Here is a 15956-nt window from a genome sequence, read left to right as displayed (position 1 = left end):
CTGTGTGCGTGTGCACGCCTGCCTGCCTTTGTGTGTGTGTGTGTGTGTGTATGTGTGTGTGTGTGTGTGTGTGTGTGTGTGTGTGTGTGTGTGTGTGTGTGTGTGTGTGTGTGAACAATAGATCATTCTCTTGCAGCAGTAGGGCAGGCAGGGCTGTGAATGTTCTCGCTGCCTCTGACAGGAAGCTAAAGAAATTTCATTCATCCCACTCAGGTCTGCAGCTTTGACCTCAGCACGTCAGACAGTTTCACAGCTATACACTCATACACACACACTCGCACACACACACACACACACACACACACTCGCACAGCCATTCTTCTGCTCCTATCAGAAACACACGCAAGCATAAATTCCCATGCATAAACACACACACACACACACACACACACACACACACACACACACACACACACACACACACAGTTCGCGAATGTCAGTGATTAGTGCAGATGTGCGAATGTCAGTGATTAGTGCGGATGTGGGAATGTCGGTGATTAGTGCGGATGTGGGAATGTCGGTGATTAGTGCGGATGTGGGAATGTCTGTGATTAGTGCGGATGTGGGAATGTGGGAATGTCTGTGATTAGTGTGGATGTGGGAATGTCTGTGACTAGTGCGGATGTGGGAATGTCTGTGACTAGTGCGGATGTGGGAATGTCGGTGATTAGTGCGGATGTGGGAATGTCGGTGATTAGTGTGGATGTGGGAATGTCTGTGATTAGTGCGGATGTGGGAATGTCTGTGACTAGTGCGGATGTGGGAATGTCGGTGATTAGTGCGGATGTGGGAATGTCGGTGATTAGTGCGGATGTGGGAATGTCTGTGATTAGTAGGGGTGACCTGCAATAGTCTGATTCGACTATAGTCGACTATACCCCCTAGTCGACTATGAGCGTCATAGTCGAATGTACCATTCTAACTGCATGGGGGTGCCCAAGGATGCAGCTAAGCATTAGTTGTTACATGAAATGTCTTTGTTGTCGTTATATATAGCCTTTTGTCAAATAAAATCATCCTAATTTCTGTTAATAAATATTTAAAAATGATGTTTGCGCATTAACAATAGGCATCTTCCTTACTACACATTAATAAATCACACCCTGCAGTTGCACAATCTAAACGAGCGGAGCTGAACACGCCACAGAATACGCAGCATCTACCGAGATTAATGGCTACTAAAAACTTCAAAAGTTTGAAAAAGATAAAGATGAATCAAACAAAGTAAAGTGCAAGTTATGTCATGTTATGTAACGTGTTTCATTTCGCACGACAACAACCAACATGGCATACCATTTAAAACGCGTAAGGCGAACAAAAAAAAAAAACAATTCAGCGGTTTGTCGTTTCGGTCGTGTCATCTCGTCTCGTCGCGGTGGGTCTTGGCAAGTAGCCTATAAACATTTTTTGTTGTTTGCTTTTAAACCCCGTTACTTGAACCTTTCCTTATATTTTTTGCTGTTGTGTGTCAATGTTTTTATATTTTCAGGCAGGCATATTTTATTTTAAATATTTTTGACATTTTAGTGTCTGACAGTTCGATATGCGCAATGCGCACTGACGGTTAATGTTCTCTAACGTTTCATAAAAAATAAGTAAGTGAATAAATAAAAGCTGAATAAAGCCAACCTACCGTATGTATTCATTTATCTGAGTGTTTTAGGTTTTTACTTTGAAGAGGAAAAAAGTCCTGAATGAGAACGGGATCCCGTTTAAGATGCTCTAAATAAAAAATAAAAATAAACCCGATTCGACTATTAGTCGACTAAAGGGAAAAGCTGACGAATCAGATTCGACTATGAAAATCCTTAGTTGAATACACCCCTAGTGATTAGTGTGGATGTGGGAATGTCTGTGACTAGTGCGGATGTGGGAATGTCTGTGATTAGTGCGGATGTGGGAATGTCTGTGACTAGTGCGGATGTGGGAATGTCTGTGATTAATGCGGATGTGGGAATGTCTGTGATTAATGCATCCACCTCTACAAACTCCCTCATGGGACTGGGGGAGTGATGGGGGGGGGGGGGGGGGGGTCTATCAAAAGCCCTGACCGCACTGGCAGTCTCTCTCACCACCCTCTCTCTCTCTCTCCATCCCTCTTTATATGTATGTATATCATATCATAATCAGAAAATTACTTTCTAGCCCAGTGCTCACTCCAGTTGGCATATATGACTCCTGGCTAAATAAATCATCACACACACACACACACTCACATACACACTTCACCAGGCTGAGTGGTAGTGCTGGGTGGTATGACCAAAATTCTATATCACGGGTTTTTTTTTAGAAATTATATCGGTTTCACGGTATTTGACGGTTTTCCCCCCATGCATAAAGTAGACAGGGCTGTTTATCAATGGTTGTATTGTACTGAAAAGTCCCAAATATCTTACCTTTAAATAACATAATATTTAAACAAAAAAATTATAACAGCGGTCGAATACTGGGGAGACGGTACCATCTCTAATGTGGTAAAAAGGGAGTTATTTCGACCATATGTGTATTTGTATATATGTACCTTAATTAAGCTGAAGGTGCTGAAAAATATTGAAATGGACCTTGAAAGTGCCGTACAAGTGCTTGAATTCCACCTTGTAATGTTGTACGAACCCTGCAAACATGACTTGGTGCAAAACACAGCGCTGAAGAGCGGCACGCGCGAAGTACAAAAATCGAGGTGCACGAGCTCGCGACGCGACAGCGGAGCCACCGCGATTGCGTCATTTTTGCCGCGCGTACCTTCGCGCCACTCGCGCCACGTGTCAAGTTTAAGCAGCTTTATGGGTGGTGCAGCAGATTGCACTTGTTACCACCAGCCGCGAAAACTTTTTCAACAGCATTTGCAGTAAGTGACTGTGTTTGGTCCACGTCCGACCTTTAAATCCCGATGTACTTCGTGACAACAGACACGGTTCCTTTCTTTGGCAAAAGTTCCTTTTTTACTTCAATGTTTGGTTTAATTTGTGGTTCGGAACGTCCCTCGTTTTCAGCAAGCTTGATTTGCGCTCTGTTACATGTGTGCTTAGCCGCGCAGCAATGAAAAGCGTCCCTTGAGAAACAATTAACAACCGCGCTGCGTCCCGGACACGTGAAGGCTATTTAAACCGGTGTGGCCGGTATGTGAAAAATTCTTATGATAACAAAAATAAACGCCGGTTTTCGGTGCGAACCGGTATACCGCCCAACACTACTGAGTGGTCTTTTAAAATCATGTCTCTGCTTTCTATTTCATTGGTACATCAAGACTCCTCAGTAGTCACACACACACACACACTGGTGTGTGTTAGCATGGTGTTTGCTATTATCAGTGGGAGAGGGGCGTGGTATGAGGTGGACAGCTGACTGAAGAGACACTTGTCTTGTACTGCGGGCACAGCACTGCACCAGAACCAGAGTCTGGCTACAGAACCAGAGGTACCAGAGTCTGGCTGCAGGTGAAGGTGACAGTAGGGGCGGCAGTAATATACCTCTCCATGACACCACCGTGAGTCATGCAGTGTTGCAGTTACATTTGGCACGTGCTGGTATCCACAAAGACCTAATAAGTATGATGGTGTATATGTTTCCTGGGAAGGGAGCTGTCCTGATAAACAAAGAGCTTTTACTCGGGGTGTGTGTGTGGATGTGGATGCATATATTTCTGTCTGATTTCTATTTGCGTGTACTGTAGACAGTAAAGTGTGTGTGTGTGTGTGTGTGTGTGTGTGTGTATTGAATGTCCACTTGCTTTATCATGCTGGCTTCTCTCTCTCCCCCTGCTTCCATACTGAAGGGAGGATTCCGACCCATTCAGGTAAAACCCAGCCCCTCAAAAACCCTGTGTGCATGGCATGACCAGAACCCTTAGATGACCTTTAACCCCTAACCCTTAAACTTTCAGCTACATCAGACAAGTTTAGATACTTGTCTAAGAAGAAGGTTCCGAGGCTGGTCTTGGATCTTGATGTCTCCTTATTCTGCTTATGCTCACTAGACCTGATGCCAGACACTTGTTTTTTCACACTCTTTCTGTAATTGACACGTGCGTTCACATCAGCATCACATCAACATCACATCCGCGTCACCCACCATGTCTTCCTTTCACGCTGCTCCACCATGGCGGAATGTGTCTGTTGTGTCATAAAGGCCCACCTGGTTCCAGAATCTGCAAGAGTTCTGATTCTGATGCCAAAGCAGCAGCCTGTTTTGCCCCTTTAGCCCCCAGTGATCCAGTCTTCAACTGGAACTGGGGGGAGCTAGTGCCGTTTCCTGTGTTGACCTGTTGTTCGGGTAATTGTAGAAGAGGGTTGATTTGATTAAATGTGCCCTTTAGGTTCAGCTAGGGTTAGTCAGCTCAGAATAAGAACAATACGTTAGAACTCGATAGAAAAAATCTGTCCACATTTTCCCAAACAGTGGCTACACTATTAAATTGTGTGTGTGTGTGTGTGTGTGTGTGTGTGTGTGTGTGTGTGTGTGTGTGTGTGTGTGTGTGTGTGTGAGGGAGGGAGGGAGGGAGAGAGAGAGAGAGCGAGCACGCACGCATTTGTGGGTCACATCTCATCTTGCTCTTGGCCAGGACTTTCTCTATTGCCTAAGTTTGTTGAGAAAATATTTGCTGTGTTGGGTGAAGAAAGACAAAGGGAAGTAGAAAGAGAGAGAGACAGGGTGCGTGAGACAGGGGGGGTCTTTCTCCAGTATTCATGTGGTGTTCTCCTCATGAATAAAGCTTTGTGCCAGAGTATGGCACTGCCCTCTACCCATGATACCATTCTACAGGCTGCCTCCTGCGAACAAGTGTGTGTGTGTGTGTGTGTGTGTGTGTGTGTGTGTGTGTGTGTGTGTGTGTGTGTGTGTGTGCAAAATGATTTAACAGAGGCATATGAACAAGGTCTGCCCTGTCCCACCATGTAAATGTTACAATGGCAACAAAAACGTATAATGAGCAGAAACCATAATAATAACTAATTCTTCACCCAGAGCCTCGCATATAATGGCCTCGTTCCTCTCCCCCTTCCCCTCTCTGCAGTTTCTCCACAGGGCTCAGATGCAGGCAGCCCGGCCATCCCTGGCGGCCAGCGGCCCCTCGCTACGAGCCGCCTCTCAGACGCCCACGGCCACCGCCGTCTACCCATCCGGCCAGCCCATCATGATGACCATGAGCCCGATGCCTTTCCCCTCACACCAGACCCAGTACTACATCCCCCAGGTACCGGGCCGTGGCCGCCTCTGAAGCCCTTCTGGATCTCTCGCCCGTCTACACTGCCGTGTGGTGTTGGTCCTGATCCGCTCTCTCCCCTGCTCTGCCGCCAGTATCGACCCAGCGCACCCTATGTCGGACCCCCCCAGCAATACTCCGTGCCTCCTCCGGCCTCCGGAAACTTCTACCCCGGCCCTGGCCCCGGGGAATACCCCGCCCCTTACGGTCAGTGCACAGTAGATGAAGTGTACCGTTCAGAGTGCTACGTACTTCGACGCATTCTTCAGTCGTAGCCTGTCACTCCCACACAACTGTTTTTAGTTACTTGCAGTTATTTTCTGTTCTGCTTGTCTGATAACCAGCTGAGCTCTGACCACGTTCCACAATGTTCTTCTCAGTTGCTGTTTTGATCAGTGACTCATATGAAGTGGATCACACTGACTGTACTCTATGTCTCTGTCTCTCTCTCTCTCTCAATTCAATTCAGTTCAATGGTGCTTTATTGGCATGACAAATATGTACATTTGTATTGCCAAAGCATAGGGTACATACAATGGTAAAATATAATAAAATAACATAGTAAAGTAGAATAATAATAAAGTTAAATAATGGCTATATTGTCATTACAATTACATTATCCACCACTGTTTCCATAACTGGTATTTATAATAATAGTTATGATAATAATAGTAGTAAAAGTATTAATAGTAACCATAGTAATTATCCACCACTGCTTCCATAACTGATATTTATAATTATGGTTATGATAATAATAGTAGTAATAAAAGTATTAATAACCATAATAATAACTAATAATAGTGGTGGTAAAGATTGTTGGATTGATTCAAGATTATGATTGAATCAAATGACTTTTTAAAGTCTATAAAGCATACAAAAACTACTTTTATTTTGGATCACATATTTATCAATTAGTGTGTGTAGGGTATAAATATGATCTGCTGTGCGGTCATTTGGAAGGAATCCAATTCGACTTCTACTCAGGACATTGTGTTCAGTAAGAAAGTTTAGAAATCTAGAATTTTAACTTTTTAGATTACTGTTTACACAGATGCCTCTGTAATTGTTAGGGTCGAATTTATCTCCGGATTTCTGGAAAAAAACCTACACGCAACCAGGTTAAATGCTTTCAAAATAGCCAAATGAAATTTAGAACTTGAGAATTTCATTCAGTACACCATCAGGCCCATATGCTTCCTTTAGTTTTAGTTTGTTAACTTTCTCTTTAAGTTCCTGTTCATTAATTGAGAGGTCTAAAGGGTTTTGATATTCTTTAATAGCCGATTCAAGCTCCCCCAGTTTTGCGTTTGCGTGGTTTTGGTGAGGACTTTCTCTGGGTTCTACTCTCTGGAAGAGAGTTTGGAAATGTGTTGTCCAAATATCTCCATTTTGTATTGTTAGTTCTTCAGGGTCTCTCTTTTTTTTAAGCTTATTCCAATTGTCCCAAAATTGGTATGTTTTGATCGACTCCTCAATTAGTGAAAGTTGCTTGAGTGTACTGAGCCTTTTTGGTTCTGAGTGTACGTTTATATTCCTTTAATGTCTCCCAGTAGAGAAGACATATGTTGGTGTATTTTGGATCTCTTTGGTTTTGATTTCTTAAGTTTCTTTCATATTAAGTGACAGTCTTTATCAAACCATATGTCTTCTTTTTTAGGTTTGGGTTTGGATATACCCTTCAGTTTTAATTTGGCTTGTTTAGCTGTCCTTTGGAAGATCGTATTTAAATTTGACTCCTTCTTTGCTGTGCACAAATATGGTGTCCAGAAAGGTGTCTAAGAATGTTTGGATTTTGGCCGTACTGATTGCTTTCTGGAACTCACCTGAGCTGTTTTGGGCCCATCTGTATGGTCTCATGATGTACAGCTTACTGGGCTGTGTGAGTGCAGTGTTGTTATTCTCTGTCTTTTTATTGAACACAGTGATTTGGCTGTGATCAGATAGAGGAGTTAGTGGTTTTAGTGAATGCACTGAGAGAGAAAGGGTCTAAATCTGTTATGACATAATCTACTGTGCTATTCCCAAGAGGTGTATCTTCCTAAGGAGTCCCCTCGTGTCCTACCATCGACGATGTAGAGACCCAGGCTTTGACAGAGCTGCAGAAGTTATTTTCCATTTTTGTTGGTGATATTATCATGGTTGTTTCTGTGGGGACAAAAATTATTATTAATACAGGATAATTGATCTGTGTGGATGAAGTCGGGTTGTGTGCCTGTTCTAGCATTCAGGTCCCCGCAGATGAGCACATGTCCCTGGGCCTAGAAATGGCACACCTGTTTTTCTAACTCCGGAAACATGTCTTCTGAATAGTATGGGGACTCTGAGAGAGGGATGTAAATGGCGCAGAGTCAGATGTCTTTTTGTGAAGAGACTATGGTGCCTTTGACTTGGAGCCAAATTTCCCTTTTTTAATAATGTCTATAAATGTGTGTAAATTTGTACCAGATTATTAATGCCCCTGAGCATCTGCCTTGGCGTGCTGAACTCGTATTTTGTGATGGTGCTGTAACTTCTCTATATTATGTGAGACTGTGGGTGACCATGTCCGCCTTACACCATGTTTCCTGTAGGATTATTATGTCATGGTCTTTTATACAGCTTTTAAAGTCACTGTTTAAGAATTTTAAACCAAAGACTGATTGATGATCTGTGGCCTGGAATGTTCCATAGACTTACTGTGAGAGATGCCATGTTATATTTATTTTAAATGAGTTAGACCATTAAAAAACAATTATCTGAAGGGTGTGTATTAGGGATGCACCGAAATGAAAATTCTTAGCCGAAACCGAAAACCGAAAATGAGGAAACCAAGGCCGAAAGCCGAAAACCGAAACACCGAAATAGCCTACATTATGCCAATTATTAGTAGCATTGGATTTATGGCTAACTTCACTAAAATCAAGGCATTGCTATTCAAAGAATAAATCAACTACAAAATTTGATTTGTAAATATTTATTTAGCACTGACATTACAGTAATGCATATTATAAAATAAAATTAGTGGTGGGCCGTTAACGGCGATACCGCTGACAACGGCCGACCACTAATTAAATTAAACTCGCTTGCAGACCGTTTTTATCTGAGAGGATAAATATATGTATTTTATACGAGTTAAATTTAGTTATAACTGACTGGCCTGAAAGATAAATATAAATTCTCTCATAAAAACGTGACGTGAGTTGCAACAACATTAAACAGCTCAGGTAAACACGCTTCTGAGAAATGTCGTCTGCTCGGCAAAACATAACGGGGCTCCATGTGCGCTATTAGCCGACGAAATCCCTACGACAGAGAATGGCTGATCGTCTAAGGCAACGAGTTCCATAATTTTTGGTGTAATGTCTTTTGCCTTGGCGCCATCACTGGAAAACTTTTTTGCTAGCTTTATCCAAATAAGCGCGTGCAGGTGGCGATTTTTGCTTGCGTCATCACAGCACATTGTTTCGGCCGTGTTGTTTCGGTGATGAAAGTATTTCGGCCGAAAACCGAAAATGCAAATTTAAGCCATTTCGGCCGAAAATTTTCGGTGGCCGAATTTTCGGTGCATCCCTAGTGTGTATTTATTTATTTATTTGTATCTGGTGTAGTTATTTGTGTTTTTGAAGGCTAATATGACCACAGTGCAGTTTTACATTGCGAGTCTTGTGCAGATGTACTGCAGTATAACTGTTTGGTCTCACCCATCTCTTCACTGGAGTGGGTCCCTCTGACGGCATCTGCATAGCTGTATTGCTGCTGGTGGTTCTGCTGCAGGGGCACGAGGGCTCCTGGACCTCTGCTGTGGTGCTGGTGGTGCTGGTGAGCTGGTGTGGCTCTGGGGTGATGAGGTGTGGCTCTGGAGGTTGGAGATTGGAATGTAGAGCTAGTTGATTAGCTCTGTTGAGGTGGTAGGGGCAGGTGGTGTGGTTGCTGTCCAGACATGGCTCTGCGCTGGCGTTGGCACACAGGTGTGGGTGTTTCATTATGTGATGGTCTCTGTGAAGTTGGATGTTCATCTCTGTGTGTGGTAGTTTGCACATGTCGTCTTAGTGCTACACCCTTTAGTGTTTTGGCAAACTCGCCAACATGTTTGTGTAAGTGCACGTGATCATATAGATGGTGCGGGGTGATGGTGGGGTGGTACGCTAGATGCACATTAGGGATGAAGGCACATCCTCTCGAGATCTCTGTGTTCACCCTCTGGATGGTGGCTGGGTGGAAGCCTTTATGAGGAAGAAGGATGGAGATTATGATCTTGGCATTGAGGAACGTTTCCACAGCCCTCACTGCTACTCTGCAGACCTCCGACCCTCTCCTGCTCTGCTCCAAGATCATTCGTGCCTGTGTGAATTAGGGCTGGGTATTGATTCAAATTCCAAGAATCGATCCAATTCTGAAGATTAAGAATCGATTTTTTTCTATTTAATCCGATTTAATCGATTCGATCCAATTCGGGTTTTAGTGTTATTTAAAATGTATTTGAGCTGTTTAATGACTGTGTACAGAAGCAACATGTTAAAACTAGTATTATATAGATATTAATCAGCAAATAGTTACTGGTAGTTGGTAGTTACTGATGGCTGGAAGACTGGTGAAAAGGGTCATCATAAATCTACCTTCAAGAAAGGTAATCCAGGACAATAAACAGAGGACATCTTTGAGGTGTCTATATCTGCAACAGTGGGCTCCTACTGGGACACTAACCAGTGCATTATTATTATGATTGAAATAATTAAGAATTCACCCAAAAGCTGTTGCTACCAAATGCATTTTTATTTTAAAAGTGCTCACACTTAATAAACTGAAAGTATAAAATGTAAACGTGTATTTTTCTTTAAAGTGAGAATATAAGAACAGAACTCTCACGTTACGGTCCCCGACCCCTCCGTTTTGGGCGTGTTAACGGCGTCTGCGTCTAATTGTCTACGTCGGTGTATCTCCGTGGGTGCGGGTGCGTCTTGTGATAGTCCTCACCTGTGGCTCGTCTCGTAATCACGTGGGGTTGATGTGGTTTGTCTATTTAATTTGCGCGCGCAGCGTCCTGTGTTCGTCGTTGTTTGAGTCACACATGTTCTATGTAAACGTGTTTTATGTGCGCTGTCTGCGCTTCGGTAAATGTAATAAACGTAACTATTTGGAAAGTGCAAAGGATTCTGTCTCGTCCATCGCCTTGCGCCCAACGTTACAAGAACATTTAAAACTTTTTTAAAACTGTAAAAACACTGGGTAAACTGTCAGTGACACGGACTAACTGTAAATAGTAACTGACACTGGATAAACTGTCCTTCTGTTTTTAGATTGCCGATTTGACTATCGTCGTTACCGACACTGTCCGACGCCAAGTCGTTTTACAGTTAGTTAGACCGAGCACGCCTGCGTGAATTCAGTGACGAGGCGGGGGTAAAAGTTCACAAAAAAATCGATCTTTGGACGTACGAATCGATAATCACATCATCATATGCGAATCGATTCTGAATCGGAAAATCGATTTTTTCAACACAGGCCTAGTGTGAATGATGATACATGCAGGCTTGCCAATGATGTTTTCTGAGAGAATGTGGTGGGCATTCCTTGTTTTTGGGCACCATATTTTACCTATTTTCTGGCCAGGGAAAAGCTTCTCCTCTTGTAAGAACTTTCCATTCCAATCAATGAGGATAGCTACTTCTGTGTTTCTTTGTGATGGTTTGTTGGTCTCTGTTTGCTCATTGTAATCTTTGATTGTGGTGGAGAGCAGTTGGGTGCTTGGTGGTTCCTGGATGTTAGAAGCAAGCTCTCTGGTGCTTAGAGGAGAGGGTGTGGTACTAGGGGCAGGCTCTCTGGTACTCTGAGTGGGGTGTGGTGCTCAAAGCAGGCTTTCTGGGGTTGGTAGTGGGCTTTGCTGGGCTGGGTGAGGATGGGTCATGCTCAATGTGAGCAGTGTTAGGGAGGGCTGACTGAGTCTGCAGCTGGGATTTAAGGGCTTCCATGATGGTGTCTTGTTTGTTTTCTGACAGTTCTTGTTGTAGCTCCTGTGTCAGCTGTGCTAGCTCCTGGTTTGCACTGTCCCTGCACTGTGCTAGCTCCTGGTTTGCACTGTCCCTGCACTGTGCTAGCTCCTGGTTTGCACTGTCCCTGCACTGTGCTAGCTCCTGTCTCAGCTTCTCTCTGTCCTCCATCAGGCTGTCTATATCTCTCCTCATCTCCTGCATTGTCACCTTCAGTTGCTGTTTGGCCAGGTTAAGTTGGTCTCTGATGGCTTCAATGTTAGTGCTGGTGGAGGTGTGGTTCTGCATGTGTTCCTTTAGATCCACCAGCTCCAAATGGTACAGTGGTGCTGAGGCTTGGGCTCACAGTGGGATGAGGAGGTGGTGTCTACCCTATGGGGGAGGAAGGCTGCTTGCTCTGGCCTGAGGGACTTGGTGGGGAGGGCCGGGCTGAGGACCAGAGCGCTCTCACTCTCACACTGGGCTTTGAGGGATGTGAAGACTTCTTCAAAATTGTTTTAGTGCTGGCTCACATCCTTGTATCATGACAGTACCATTTTGATATAAGTGTATTGTTAGAAATCTTTCTTCAGGAACCTTTTCACATTCTTCAAATAAATAGATTTGCCTACCCTTACAAATACCACACTTTGTAAAGTGTTTGTAGTGTGAGCAAATAGCTGAATGCCACACGTCTGTGTTTTCAGTGTAGAACAGCAGGTTGGTGACTGTTTTTCCCTTTAGGGTCACTACAGTATTTAAACAGGGTACTCGAATGGATACTCGAATGACGCTGCGCTGGCCATTATACAATGTAACGATTTTTTTGAAAAATGCGTACTGGACCAATGGGGGAGCGGTTTAGCCAACAGTCACTTCTCCGCTCTAGCAGTTTAGCAACTTGGCTAGCTAGCAACTTAGCTAACTAGTAGCTTAGGCAGGTAGGTAGGTAGGTAGGTAGATACTTTATTGATCCCGGAGGAAATTTAGCAGCCAGTAGCAGTTACACAATACAACAGAGTAGTACAAATCACAGTAATGGACACCCACAAACAATTTAAATATAACTTATGATATTCACAAACAATACAAAGAGCAAGTGAGCAAGTAACCCGACCAGAGATAGGAGGTAGTGCAGTACAAGAGAAATTCAGTAAAACTGGAACTAGTATGTGCAATGTCCAGTAGTGCAAATGTTTGGGATGTACTGTAAAAGTGTCAAAGTGTCCAGGAGTGTGGATGTACGGACAATGTACGGAATGTATGGACATACAGTAAAAAATGTTCAGGACATACAGTCAAATGACCAGTGTCCAGAAGGGCAGATGTACCGTAAGGTAGTGCAGGTAGCAAATAAATAAATAAATAAACTGTTGTGCGACAGAAGAGACTCGTTCCTCATCTGTCCCCCTCCCTCTTCTGACTCCACTGGGAGGAGTTGAAGAGTCTAATGGCTCTCGGGACAAAGGATTTCCTGAGTCTGTCTGTAGAGCTGCTCTGTGACAGGAACCTGCCACTGAACTTGCTCCTTTGGTCCATAATGATGGTGTGCAGTGGGTGACCATCATCTTCCATGATGGAGAGCAGCGTCTTAGCTAACTAGCCTAGACTTTAGGTGACGGACTTGGCTAGAACTAAAATTATTTTATAAATCAGGGCGTTGCTCTGGTCTTTTCCTCTCGGAATATAAACGTTACTCCGCGGTGATTATTTATTACGAGATGCCTTTCCTTACCCTTCGATGTGGAGAACAGATCTGTCTGCAGATTTAGTGGATTGAATCCCTTTCTCTCAGTTGTATGGCTCCCTGTCTTTCTTCTTTTCTCCTGTCCTTACTTGTTCCTGTTCTTTACTTTCATAAGTATATATTCTTTTCTTCCTTTCTTTATTCTTACTCCTTTCTTGTATATGTCTCGTTCTGTTGAGGTAATCTTGTTCTGTGAACTTGCTGCTTGTGCTATCTTTTATATATTAAATATTTTTAGCCTTTTATAAAAGCTAATTATGTTTACTGTTGATATGTTTTGTGATATTAACTATTTTTTAGGGTCCATCTGATTAACAAAAATACAAAAAGTAAAACATTCCAGGAGCTCATCTGAAGCATGTCTTCTCTCCTTCTTGGTCTCTCCCTCTCTGTCTTAGTCTCTCTCTCTCTCTCTCTCTCTCTCTCTCTCTCTCCTTCCCCCTCCCTTTATCTCTGTGCATCTTTCTCTCCCTCCCTCTGTCTGTCTCTCTCTCAATTTCTCTGTCTCTCTCTCAGCAGCTGCAGGACCAGCTTACTTCCCAGGGCAGACGGTGTATCCTTCCACCCCCATCATAGTGCCTGCAGCACCTCAGCCACCTCCACCTGCCAAGCGCGAGAAGAAGCCAGTGAGTGAAACACACACACATACTCTCGTGCACATTAAAGGACAAATAGAAAACTGCTGAGTCACCAGCAACAGGGGCCCTGTTTCGGTACCAGGATGTAGAACAGAGTAGACATGAGACACACACGTGCCTCACACTCATGCACCTCACACACAGCTACAAAACACACTTCATAGCCTCTTGAAAGTTGTCATAAATTAACTGTTGTTGGTCTTCTTAATGTGGTGTGTGTGTGTACACGTACACTGTAAGTATGTGTGCACATGCAGGGGTGAGTGTGGCACTGTTCCTACCATTAGCTGTTTGCCCTCCACCATGTGTGACCCCATGGGTGACCCCAGGGCTGGAAAAGTAAAGTGTTGCGCTATTTTCACCCCAACAAGAAGTATGTGATATCCAACCCCAGTTCAGAGAGACACAGTGCAAACTGGTCTGGGTTTTAGATCTGTTGCGTTTTAGATTCCCCAGATATTAAATAGCACACCAGCTCTGGAGTGTTAGCTGTGTGGGGCCTGAGTGTGGTGAGGTAAAGAGCAGCATGTAGACAGGAAGTGCAGAGTGGGGCAGGCCTGAGTGTGGTGAGGTAAAGAGGTTAAAGTGGCCTCATGTCCACAGCACACAGCCGTATGAAGTGTAATGTGCGTGGTGTTGCCATCACAGGAATAAATCAGTCCTGAGTAGGGCTGAACGATTTTGGAAAATAATCTAATTGCAATTTTTTATCTATAAATTGCGATTTAAAATCGCGATTTTTTTCCATTGTTCCACTTCAGGCATTTTTTATACAGCTCAGATACAGGGTTGCCAGAGGGGGGCGGTGTAAAAAATGGACTAAATTTAAGTATTATTATTATATCGTGATCGATCGATCGCCTGTGGTTGGCGCCAGAGCGAACTAGTATCTTTTTATAGTCTAAGACGCTCAATGCGTGAGAGTTGGCAACCCTGCAGGTATAGCAACTTGGCTAAAATATGTGCGTGAGGGCTTTTGGTAGCGCATATCCAGTGTGTTTAACAAAGCCATGAAGCCGGGATTGTTCACTACATTAACGGACATCATGTCTTTCATCTATGAACTCCGTTACTGCCCGAGTTATTTCAGCGTGCCGCTTCCAATTATATCCATAAGGAGTTACACTTTCAAACTGGTCAGTGAACCCTGTCTGCTGGACCGCGGTCAAGCTATCCGCGCTTTCGCGATTCATCCGCGCTTTAAATCTTATTGCGCCTATATCATGGGTTAAAGCAAGAAATTTTCATTTGACTGAAACATTTTTCCTGGCAAAAGACAATGCCAGCAATTACTGAAAATGTAGTGTAGTTGGGACACGGCCTCTTTTGCCTAATTCTACACAATAAACACATTTATAAAGTATATTTATCTAAACAGCCTGTGTAAGGAGAGAAGAGAGAATGAACACCTGAGCAATAAATGTACATAAATGTTTATATAATGGAGTTATCTGGGGGTCCTCTTCCAGAAAATTATTTAAAGATCAAGTCAAATTTAGTGAATCCTGGTGAGAGGTATGAAGCTCTCTTGTTTTTATCAGATTCATCATCGCAAAAACATAAGCCGTAAGATTACATGCTTTAAGTAGGTATGTTACAAAAAATTAACACCACTGGATAGAGCTTTTAAATACAAACAGAACAACACCATCCATGTTAAGCCTGGTTTAAGCCTTTATACTTGACGCAGCACGAGTGGCGTGAGCAGCGCGAGGGTCCGCACGCCGAAAATGACGTAATCGCGGTGGCTCCACCCGTGCGCGAGAGCCTCGCAGTTTTGTAACTTAGCGCGCACAGCGCTTCAGCGCAGTGAACCAAGTCATGTTTGCCGGGTTCATACACCTTTATAAGGTGGAATTAAAGCACTTTCAAGGTCCATTTCAACGAGTTCTCAACGTTAAATTTAAGTTAAATATTTATACATATACTCGAAATGACTCGAAATAATTGGCTTTTTATCACATTATTTAATGGTTGTTTATTTTCAAAACGCCCAATCTTAACGACTTCACGTTCTCTCATGTTTCGTCCTGGAATTACAAGAGGCTCGTATTTGTTAACGTAATAACTGTTCAGTCAGACAGATATTTGTTGTGAAACGAAGTAGTTACATTTTCAAGCATTTTAAAGTACTTTAGCCTAAATTCCAGCACTAATGCAACATTACAATTGGTCAGGTAAATGTTCATTCCCCTGTTTTGAGGGGTGTTTCTTTATACTACCACATATTGCTTCGGACTACACTGCAAAAAGAATGTGACGCAGCAAGTAGCCTCCGCCGTTCGCGCAGGTGTACAGAGTCGCGCGCTACGATCACGCCAGGCAGGAGGGGGGTAAAAACTTTTCTACGTAACATCCGCAAATCTGAAGGCGGAATGAACCGCAAGTCAATCAAATGACACCGCCGTCATCCATCCAGCGCTGAT

General features: G+C 43.5%; 1 protein-coding gene across 8 annotated transcripts in view; it reads left to right on the top strand.

The window, feature by feature from the left end:
• eif4g3a (eukaryotic translation initiation factor 4 gamma, 3a) overlaps positions 1 to 15956 on the top strand; it is a 49841-nt gene that overhangs the window by 15329 nt on the left and 18556 nt on the right. For 4 of the 8 annotated variants that reach the window (XM_077007675.1, XM_077007673.1, XM_077007681.1 and 1 more), the window contains 4 exons: positions 3776 to 3796; positions 5012 to 5191; positions 5296 to 5407; positions 13409 to 13518. In XM_077007675.1, the coding sequence (XP_076863790.1) occupies positions 3776 to 3796; positions 5012 to 5191; positions 5296 to 5407; positions 13409 to 13518 (423 nt within the window). The remainder of the gene's footprint in view (positions 1 to 3775; positions 3797 to 5011; positions 5192 to 5295; positions 5408 to 13408; positions 13519 to 15956) is intronic. The other 4 variants (XM_077007677.1, XM_077007676.1, XM_077007674.1 and 1 more) reach the window with 3 other exon arrangements.

This window comes from Brachyhypopomus gauderio, chromosome 1 (assembly GCF_052324685.1).
Source record: "Brachyhypopomus gauderio isolate BG-103 chromosome 1, BGAUD_0.2, whole genome shotgun sequence".
NCBI lineage: Eukaryota > Metazoa > Chordata > Actinopteri > Gymnotiformes > Hypopomidae > Brachyhypopomus > Brachyhypopomus gauderio.
This window is presented reverse-complemented; position numbering and strand designations above follow the sequence as displayed.